The 11,850-nt window shown below is 31.4% G+C and overlaps 1 protein-coding gene across 1 annotated transcript; it reads right to left on the reverse strand.

Annotated features, from left to right (window-relative positions):
• Positions 1 to 4,427: 4,427 nt before the first annotated feature.
• Positions 4,428 to 11,649, reverse strand: LOC132729236 (uncharacterized). Its single transcript, XM_060714955.1, has 4 exons — positions 11,557 to 11,649; positions 6,307 to 6,456; positions 5,711 to 5,803; positions 4,428 to 5,135 (listed from the first exon to the last, which is right to left on the reverse strand). Exons 1-4 carry the CDS (start codon positions 11,647 to 11,649, stop codon positions 4,428 to 4,430), a joined length of 1,044 nt encoding a protein of 347 aa, XP_060570938.1.
• Between the last annotated feature and the right edge of the window lie 201 nt (positions 11,650 to 11,850).

Genomic DNA, 11,850 nt, shown 5'->3' on the forward strand with positions numbered 1-11,850 from the left:
ATACTTAACCGACACCTGTATTTATTTTTACGTGAAGTAAGTTAATATAATTAGAGATATGTCTGTTTATAGAAAACAATTACTTAAAATACTTTAGGTACTCTGAGTAAAATGAGTGGTTGCATAATCTTGTCCTTGTATCAAAGGAGGCCAAATATAGTGTTCTTGGTAATGTTACAGAACAGAATAGTATTTTCTACAACTAAAACCGTTTGTATCATATATTACTCACCGGGAAGAATACTTTCTTACATATGGCAAATACAAATATTTCCTGAATGTTTCTATCAATATCATCGTCTGAAGCAATCTCAAATATCCCAAGAAAAGGGATACACAATTTAATACTCAATTTTTAACTTGAATTTAAATTGCCTAAAAATGTTGTTTATTTATTTCGTTATTATCTTAATGATTTCGAGAACTGTAACAACCACTAAATGGTTTATTTTCTTACAAATGGGCTTAATATCTAGCGAAAAGTCAATGTCCACAGAACGACGGAATTTCAATCAATCAACATTTCTTTTAAACACAGATCAAGAAATGCATATCTTGTTCTACTTAATGTTATCAAAAGACCAGTTCACTGATGGCGAAAAAAACAAAGTGAGTATTTATGTGTAACAAATATAGCGAAAAGCGTCACCTATACATATATACATATTTTCAATTTCCAATCTAATCGCTGCGGCTGCTTCCAAAACAAAAAGACAGTTTTGATAAAATTGTTTTCATACAGACAAAATAAAATTTTTTCCACAGGAGTTATTTCTAAGAAAAGAATTAAAGAACATGTTAAGTGTCTCATAAATTGGGGGTCGTCGATCTCTTGAGTTAGTTGCACTTGATTCAAGGGCAGACAACTTAAATCTTAGTTTATGTTGTCCGGATTTATTCTTTGTCACAAAACAAAATTTCAAGCAGTTTAATAAAATATTCTTTTGTCAATAAAGAAACTCAGAATTCTTTGAAAATGCAAGAGTTGTTTGATAAGTTTGTTGATTTGTCAATTAATAATATTCTCTTTTTTATTTAGGCTCTGTCCGAATGTAAGTACATCGTTTAATATTTCTTTGTTACAACGGGGTACAAACTAAATTAAGTTAAAAGATTTGTCAACAGGTTAAAAAGAAATAACACACACAAAAAAACAACGCCCATTTGTCTTTGACTCTAAGTAAATTGCATTTTCTTTTAAAGAAGGTTTAAACAAGGTTTTATTTCAAATACTAAAAAGAATTGAGTAGAAAGCTACAAGCTTTTTCTTTTGAAACTGACAACTAAAATAAATAAACAGACACATTGTAAAAGAGGAGACAGAGGGAAGAAAAAAGTAAGCGATGATATAATTAACAAATGGTTATATAATGCATATATATTTAAAAGAATTCATTTTTACATTTTGGACTCACATTTGGAAACTACTTAAAATTAATATTAATATAAAATATTTTGAATAGTTAGCTTATATTGTGTCGTTGACAATGTTAGCTACAGTACGCTCACCGCGGATTTTGCTTTTTCCGCGATACCACCGCGGACGATTTTTTTTATCGCGGACAATCGCGGGGGGTTCGTCCGCGATGAGAAGCCTAAATCCCCGCGATCCACGGTGTTCAGTTGTTTCCACCGCGGACAAAATTCTGACGACCGTTCTTCATTTATCGATAAAATCAGTCACCCGTTTCCCGCGGGGGAACGCCATGGTCAGTTGGTCAGTATAAATTAACCTCCAAAAATAATAGACGTTTTTATTATTTTTAACGTCATCTTTTTTACACAATGACTTGAAAATTGACCACAATCGTCTCCTTAAATGTTATTATACGTTAAATTATTTGAACGGAATTTGAAATAAAAATAATTACAGCTGTACCTGATTTTGTTGTTGTTTTTAATATTTTTTGTTATAAACGTCCACAAAACTATTCGTCACCACATACAATATTTTTACAACTGAAATCGTCATTTATCACTGTCATCTTTACTTGTTCATTCCTTGTGGTTCTATAAGTATTATTGCTGTTAAACTATATGGGAGCCATAAATATGATACTTAGTTAAAAAAAAAGGACATTTGTGCTGATTTCTTCTCAATGATGACTGACGCTACAGTACATGTCCTGTAAGAGGTCGATGAGTGTGAATACAAGACAGGACATAAATAAAATACATGTACATATATTAGAAATAAAAGGAACAGATATTTAAACCATCTATAAGATTTTATTTGTATGCAATTATATTCTTTAAAAACGGGTAGACTTGTTTGTTTGTGTTTTTTTTTCAGTAAAAACCCCGTCGAAAATGGACATGAGAAATATGCATGACACTTGCCAAAAAGTTTATGTATACTGTACATACCGTAAATATATTTGACACAAATTCAAAAAGGTTCTCTTTGCCATCATGTCAGATATTGTCGGATATTGTATATTGTCAGATATTGTATATTGTCATATTTTCTATATTGTCAGATATTGTATGTGTGAAAAGGGGACATGTCGCCGCTACTTAATATGTACTTAAATAGTAGTATTATACATAAATATTCATAATTCGTTTGTGCTACACAAAGAGAGTTCTTTAAATGCTTTGCATTTAATTTGCGTCTTTAGTAATTAGTTAGATATTACGAATTTTCTATTTGTTTCTATGAGCTAAGACTTTTATCTTTATAACGTGTAAGTTTACAATTAAGTGAGTTACATCGCTCTTTATATAAATTAATTGTGAGTTACATCGCTCTTTATATAAATAAAGTTTAAAAAGATCGTATAATGTAAACTTAAAAATGGTTAAAGTGGCACATTTTGATAAACTTGAAATTGTACGGCTGTACACAAGTGGTTTGAAAAATATTCAAATTCAGAGGAATTTAGAGTCTAAAGGAGTTTCTTTATCCAGACAAAACATTAATTATTGGATTCGCCAGTATCTGAATGGGTCATTTAACCCAGGCGAGATCGAGTCAAAAGTGAGTGAGTGTAAAAAGGTTTCACAGAGAGACGCTGACCTTATTGAAAAATCTTTAAAGTTAAATGCCTTACAATCATGTAGAGATGTTCATAAAGAACTTATGACTGATGGTTATAACTTATCATTGACAACCACACGGAAAGTTATCAAATCCCTAGGTTATACGGCATCTAGGCCGAGATACGGACAGATGGTGCGAGATGTAAATAAAGAGAAACGTGTTCTATTTTGTCAAAGACTTATCAACCGGAATGATTCCCTTGACGACATGATATTTAGTGACGAAAGCACCGTCTTTCTTCACCACCATAAACCAGCAGCTTACCATCCAGAAGGTACAGCCAACATTGTTATACCCAAGCCAAAGCACCCACCAAAGCTACATGTTTGGGGCGGGATAAGTCGCCGAGGTACGACAGAATTAGTTGTGTTTGGTGGTATAATGGAGAAAACGTTTTTCACCAATGAAATTCTAGGTGCCACTGTCCTTCCATTTGTAAGGGAACACTTCCCAAACGGCCATAGGTTTCAACAGGACAATGATCCAAAACATCGTTCCAAACTGGCCAAAGAATTCATGACCACCAACGGGATCAACTGGATTGATGACTGGCCATCTGGTATGTTTTTGAACGATTAAAAATATTTATTCATTTGGTAATTTTGAAAATAAACCGCCATAATTCATAAATGTAATTAACAGAACAGAATAACAGATGAAAGGCATAGTATAAACAGAAATTATTACTCGTCCTCAGAAGTTTTTTTATAATAAGATATAATTTCTTAACGGCCGTCCAAAAATTAAAACAAAAATTTTTACTCAGAAACATTTTATCATTTCAATATTCATGTTGATAGACGAAATACATTTGGCCGTAAGATTATGAAAACGTTTTACTGTTTATGAAAATATTTGACTGTTTCTTATGAAAGAACAAAACAAAAAAACAACAACACACATGTAGGCTAACACAACTTTTAATAACAAACATATAATGAAAACAAGATGTCACATACACAACTTTCTTTATTATACAACATAAAATGAACACACAACTTTTTTATTACAAAATAGATAAATACAGAATCCCTAAAGAAAGCCCAACACGGCAAAATTGAAAATGTTGCAGGCTCGGTTTGATTGAGCCTGTTCATGGACGGTACTGGAAAGTGCAAGTTACCGTCCACGCCCCCTAGCACCAAACATATAATGAAAACAAGACATATACACAACATTTTTTATAACAGAATATGAACTGAATACAAAAATTAAAACACATACACAATTACAGAACATATAATATATACAAAGCACATACACAACTTTTTATTACATAACATATAATATATACAAAGCACATACACAACTTTTTATTACAGAACATATAATATATACAAAGCACTTTCACAACGTTTTCCATCGTTCACCATCACTTATGTATCTACAGATTCATGTACTGCATGAGTCCCCCAAATGCTGATGGTGAAACACTAATATTTACGTCTCCCAAATTTTCTTGAAGCGGTTTTCTCTTTTCCAATCTTCTGAGTGATTCATTTACTTTGGGGACTACCCTATCCCTCCATACGTCACTGTCACAGACCTCGGGGTGAAAAAAGGTGACATACCGTTTAATAACCTCCTTTCTTGAAGCATCAAGTTCATACTTTTTCTTTTGGCCCCCACCATACCAATTATAGTTCAGCCTTAGGTTCGTCGGGCCATAGAGTTCAGGGAAGAGCTTCTTCACCAACAACGCTGCAAAATGGCCAGCGTTGTTTGAGTCCCTGTGTACCTGTCTAAGTTCCTCCTCATTGATAATAAGTTCCTCTGGGAGCCCTTCTGTCATTTCACCAAGACTGGCTGGACCAACAGACATTGTTTCACTTGGTGGTACCCTACTTCTCGTACACTGACCTGTGGTGACCACAAGACCGTCCACCAACCCACGGAGGGCCAAAACCTCTTCCGTCAACTTCTGATTTTGTCTAGCTAGGCTCTCCATACCTTTGAGTAAACGGTGCCGCTCTCTTGCTGCCTGTCTCGCATGCGCCTCCATGGACGTCATGAATGAGGCCATCAACTGATGTGTTGGCGTAGCTGCCTGACGACTTATTCTAAAAAGTGGTCTACTTGGTGTTTCAGTTTCCTGTAATTCGAAAAATAAGTCTGAGCAAATGTATGATATATCATATCAATTATTCAAATGAGCCAAAAAAATTCAAAAAATCAATATTGAGGAAAATGCACTAATCTTTTAAGAAATCACCATACTTCTACCGCGTTACTAACGCAGTAAGAGCTGCTTTTGCATATGTTTACCACTTTAATTGTTCACCTCACATTATTTTACTTTTAAATACATTTCATTTTTTTTATGATAATAAATATGAATCTGGAGACTGCTGCTTTAATGTCACGACTGAATGAAGAAAATTTAGACTGGAGGTTCCATTTCCCGGTATTTTCATAACGTACTGTAATACTGTTATATTATAGTAGATTCTTGTATGTATATAACACAATCTATTTGATACAAATGTATTTATACATATATTCAGATATTGATTAAGTAGACAGCAGAAATATGTCCGATAGTTTAAATCGACAGTGCTGTACATGTATATACATGTACATGTATCAACATTTGTTGTGTTCGTAATCTTATTGTGTCAAATTGAGCTTATAAGACATACTTTATTGGTGTTTTAAAGTGTACCATACCTCTTCGGGTGGCTGTTGATGTTGTTGGTCTTCTTGTTGAACTTGTTGCTGAATATCTGATTGCGAAATTACGGTAGCAGGCTGTTCTGTTGTCTGTAATTGAAAAAAAAATGAGTGTTAAGAATAAAATAAGAAATGTAATTAATTACAGTGTAACTTCTGAAAACCGAACACCCGTGGGATACTGACATTTTGAAGTTTTTACAATCATAAGTATAATATTCATCCACATCTTTTTCAATTTCCGGATTTTGGAAATGAATTTGAATTGAGACTAATTTAATATGTGGTCACTTTTAAAGATATTTACATGTACTTATTACACTTCACTTTGTTTCATGGGTTTTCATAAGATACAGTACATCAACTTTATAATTATAATGCTTCATGTTTGTACTGTCCTTAAATACGTCTATACAACATAAATATAAAGTTAATATTTTTTTCTGTAATGAAGGAAGTTTGCAGCATTTTTAAATTTTTCATTAAATTTATCATATAATAATCGGTATAAAGAGATGAATTTGACACTGTAAACATTTTGAAGTTCATTCCGTATTTAATGTGGTGCTCCACTCATAAAAATTGTTCAATACCTCTTCAGGCGGCTGTTGTTGTTCCTCTGGGGACCCTATGTTATCTGCTGCTGCAGGCTGTTCACTTTGAACTGGTTGAGGGTCTTTCGTCCGGGTCTGACCCCGGCCTCTAGCAACTACTGCTGCTGGCTGCTTTGGCTTAATGGTCGTCTGAAAAAAAGGAAAATGCACTTGTATAATATTAATACGGAAAAGACCAAACACATGTATTCACTGAAATATGAAGATATGACATTTTGTTTTTACTGTAGTTGTAGTCGACGATGATTACAAAAATATTATCACTACCGTAGTAACTGTCAGTGCCGTACCGTACCGTGCTGTGCGTACGTCGTTTTCGATAATATAGAAAACGTGTACCAAAGAGTTTCACTATACTTATAGCGCAAAATCAATTCAAAATATTTTACTGTAATAATAACTCAAATTTTAACAATCTTATAACAAATATAAAAGCTTTTAAACTTCAGCTTTTTATCATTGCAGAGTCCCTTTAAACATGTACTATCTTCTAAAAGCAACGAAATACGAACCTAAGATTTTATTATTTCATTAATGAATATACAACTGAGTGTGTAACTGTTCATCATAAGAATGCAAAACTTGATATCATTGACGTAGTTACCTATATATTTATCTAATTATCAAAGTGCAAGGACCATATGTTATCCAGAGTAAACTATTCTTCCGAACCGAAATGTTTCAATATGTTTTATAAAGCTCCTATAAATTTTGTCATTCTCTTAAAGTTTGTCCCTCTTCTTTTTGACAAATATCAAAGGAATGATTTCTAATTGTTTGCTTTATTTCTGGTCATGAGGTATTTTAAACAGGAAGAACGTAAACTATAATTTCAAACTTTATAGTTATTGATATAAAATAGAATGTGGTGGTGGTAATATTTTGCAAATTGTATTCCCAAAAGAAAGTATGTAAATATCATTCCTCAATGCGGCGTCTGTTTAAGCCAGTTGAAGCATTTTTGCCTTCCAGTTGCATAAAATTATCATTAACTTCCCTTTTTGTAAACAATGATAAATTATGAATAACGAGATTCTGTTTGACAGAAAAACATCGCACTAGTCATGAATTCTGACATCTCGAGAGACGTGGAAATTGTGCACAGTTTTCAGTAATCTTCAAAATGTATTTTTTAATAAAAAGAAACTAATGTGAATACAAAAATGTAATTTGTGACTTAATGTGCTGATGTTATTGCGTTTTGCATACATTTAAATGCTTACTAATTGTCGGAGTGCAATTATATAAATAACAGTTTATAAACAATGAAAACAAGACAGATATAAATTGCAAGTTCAATAATTGACTAATATTTGAAATCAAGTTAAATTATGTTTTTGATAAGACGGATACATACATTAAAAGCTTCACCCTTATTCTTTTTACTCCTTTAAGATTTCAATCACTTTGAATTCTGTTAGGACTAACAATAATACAATAATATTAAATTATTAAATTAAAATTTAGTTCTATAGATATAAATATTCTTTATGTCTAAAAATAAATGTGGTAAAAATCTGTCCTTAACCATTGACATTAACAATTATTTCTAAAAAGATTCCCAACAAAAAAAAAGAGAAATAAAATAAATGTAAAATAATATCATATCGGAGATTTGAATCGTGTTTTTATAAACACTGACAAGAGGAAATAATGATATATATGTTTTCTAGATTTCCCTGGTAATGCTTAGAATCACATGTTGCTTTACTCTCTTTAAAATTTATAAAAAAAATATTATGTCAATAAATATCTTTCTTTTTTTCTAGTTGTTGCATGTATAACAACACTTTACTAATGATTTTATACATAGGAAGTTTTCTATTCTGAAAGTTATATGTTCAACAAAACCTAATGAAATACAGCTGGTCATTTTATTGTCCATGTAAAAAATTAATTTTGGTATTCTTGTCGGTCAAACAGCAGTATCAAACTCTATTTCACATTGCCAGGTACTCAGATCTTCACACTTTAGGATATTAAAAACCTGTATTACTTGTCATACTAAGATAGTGATGTTATTTTGATTTTATTATTCAGAAAAGATTTTAAGATACATTATCTCGTATAATTGTATACATGTACTTCTCCACGTTGGCATTGTATAATGATGAAAATCAATATCAGGACCAATATTTATCTTTAAATAGTTTCAATAACAAGAGTGGAAGACATATCTGCATACATTATTTGCATCTGAACAAGTACGGTTTGTAATCAATCTTATTTCTTATCATTATATTGATAAATGATATGTCATAGAAGATATGCAGAGTAAAGAAGTAGATACTTTTAGTTTTTACGTTTTAAGTATATAATATTCTGACAAATATGTCCAAATCATTGCTTTGAAATGATGAAACAGATTTGTTTTAAGTCTAAAAATATTTTTATTACTGAATTCTTTTGACGAAATAATGATGTACAATTAATCTTGCACCATGTTATTGCATGTCTTTTTAATAAAACTGTTTAGCTTTCTCACTAGCATGATCGCATAAAAGAACCAATTACTTCACTATTTTGAATATTCTTATTGCGTTATAATGTTCCTAAAAGGTAAAAAATAAATACTTAAATTTAAGATGTTCCTTTCAGTCATCAACCCCGGCTTCTTTTCTGTTGTAGCACACTAAAATGTCCATACCAGCTACGTGGTCCAAACAATGGAACTCGTACAATCATAAGTATTACAGTATTTTAAAATAACATTGCAATTTACACGGCAAAAGTCCGTCTCGACATTTGTTGTCATTTCATGCATTTGAATTCCTGTACACCGAGCGTTGGAAACTGTTTTTACAATAACAATGACTGTAATATAATAATAGTACCAAAAAAATATGCTGATAATTTAATCGTATTGTTATTTTGTTAAAAAAAATAAACATCCCATTTCCTAGACATCAAGGCATTATTATTCATAAGAGCGTATATTTAAAACATTAGTAAATGAGTAATACAGCTTCTTAACACTGGTTGTTTTATTTTGTCCAAAATTAAACACAATTTCAGTGCAAGATCATTTATACAGTCTTCAAGAATGGAATAATTTAGAGTTACCTATTACTTATACTTATTAAATATGAAGTATAAGCAAGTCCAAGCATTTTAGAAAGAAGAAGTGATATTTTTCATGTAATTGAATTGAATTTCTTTACACCGAGCGCTCAAGGATAACCTACGAAAGTGCAAACACTTCTTTCCAGTAGGGTCCTTACCTCAGCAGACTCCAGAGACCGCTATGAGATACAAAGGAATCCGGGAACCAGTCTCTAGCTCTTATTGAATAGACCCCTTGGTTCTTAAGCCTATTATAGCATTCGGCACGATATGGCCAGTTATGTGTTGACGTGCCGTAAAAATCCAAACAAACAAAATTTGTCCAGTGTATAGCACTGATACACGCAAGGATTAACTAGGTTTTTATACAAGTATACCTCTAGGTAGTTGGGAAACACTGAAAGTGTCTCTAATTTTGTAATTCATTTTAGATTTCCTTTTAAAGTAAATCAATTTTGAAGCTTTTTAACTTTGATCAGGTTTTCAATTACTTTTAAAGATGAAACTTGCGATCTCATAGTCTCTCATTATAGTGTGTGCTAACAAGCAGAAAGCGCTTGAAAATTGCTAGGTTCGTTGAATAATTGATTGTGTACTTTTGCTTTAAGATGTCGAACATTATTCGTATAACGCTTATTGATAAAAGCTTTGAATTAACGATTCTTTATTTCCTGAAACTTAGTGTCTTGAATATGAAGGCTTCTAAATCAATCGGTGTTATTGATATGATACATAAAATGAATGTTTTAGTAATTATTTGGATATGTCGTTCTTTCACAAACTAGAAAAAAAGATTGAAAGTTTATTTGTAGCACAATTGGTTCTGAACATACTTGACGTGGCACTATTAAACATAGATATTCTATGATATATATATGCAAGATTATTGTTAAATTATCAAGCTTGAAGTATGATCTTGAATACATTTTTGAATACTTTTTGGCCGGCAAGGTCAATTGATAAAAACTGAATGTGAGATAAGATACAGATTTTTTCATTCAGTGAATTGTTAACCACATTCCCCGTACTTTGATGACCGAAATTATTCATTAAACATTTGAAAATTTGTTTGACGTCATACAAAAGCAGCCATTTGACACAAAAAGAAAATGCATTAAGGACGCGTTCTATTACTGATTGTAGTTTATTCCAAGACGACCTTATTAAAGCAATTGAAGCTAAAATATGTCATAGCCATTAGATTTTCATCCAAATTATCGTTATCACAGGAAATATAAATGTCATTATTGGTATTATTTAATAGAATGTTTTATATCTTTCAACTATTAATTGATAATTTTAATCAAAACTTTTTAGTGTATCGAAGCTGGTATGAAAAGGTAAATGGTGCTAAAATTGAAAAAGTAATTGTAAAGAGTTTCTTTTTAGAGTCCGAATTAGAAGATCCTTTCTGTCAATTGCTGTCTTGGAAATTAGAATATTTTCTTCCATATACCAAAATGTGTTGTTTAAGTATATACGCTATACTCAAATAATAAATGAATCATATTGCTTAAAAAGGTTTTATAATATATCAATCTAATCAATATCATATAATGTTATTTCAATACGAAACGTATATTTACAATAATTGTTATACAACCCACATTTCCTTGTAGGATGAAGAGACTTTTGAATCAATTGACTACCAACCAATTCTTGCATTTAGGAATTTTAAGTAAAATTATACGAGTGCACGCAATATTGACATAATATTTGCTTTCCAAAATTTGTATTTACGGTCAAATATCTCTCCGGCTACCATGCAGATGTAAGTCGGAGTTTTCTAAGGGAATATCGGAAGTCTTTGACGCCGCCGATGATATAAAGCAATCTTTGCTATTCTCCTGTATGCCAGAAATGATAGCATTTTAAGAATTATATGAATAACGTTTGACATGTGTCAATATATGAGAATCAAAACAAATTGTTTTTAAATATTTTTTGCTACCAAAGAATATAATGATATTACAGACAGCAGCATTCCTCCAAAAGTAATAGAAAATCACCGTCGTACTAATATTGTAACATAGTTATTCAAATACAGAAAATAGTTGAAACAAACCGAATTGTCGCTTTAAAATATTTATAATTTGACATTTTTGTCTCGAAAACAAACAGTTTCTATTGAGATAAACCTTCTTTTTCTATTCGAGTACTACGAACCTTTTTCATCTTATCCTGGTTATTAGTAGTACTATGTGAGTATAGATCCGTAAATCGGGAGGCAGGGGATCCGAGATCATACGTATCAAACATGGAGGAAAATAAATAAATTGCTTTCGATTTGATTTTTGTCGTAATGAGTGACACTAAAAAGTCATAAAAATAATTATATAACATCTGAAAGATTTAAATTTTAATTACTTATCACTAACACAGTTAACTATTTGTTCTGTTTGTTCTATCATAAACAGTACTAAAATAGACAAAATTTAAATCGTTTGGACTGCGGAGCAA

This window comes from Ruditapes philippinarum, unplaced genomic scaffold (assembly GCF_026571515.1).
Source record: "Ruditapes philippinarum isolate M1 unplaced genomic scaffold, ASM2657151v2 ctg5737_1_1_1_1, whole genome shotgun sequence".
NCBI classification, from domain to species: domain Eukaryota; kingdom Metazoa; phylum Mollusca; class Bivalvia; order Venerida; family Veneridae; genus Ruditapes; species Ruditapes philippinarum.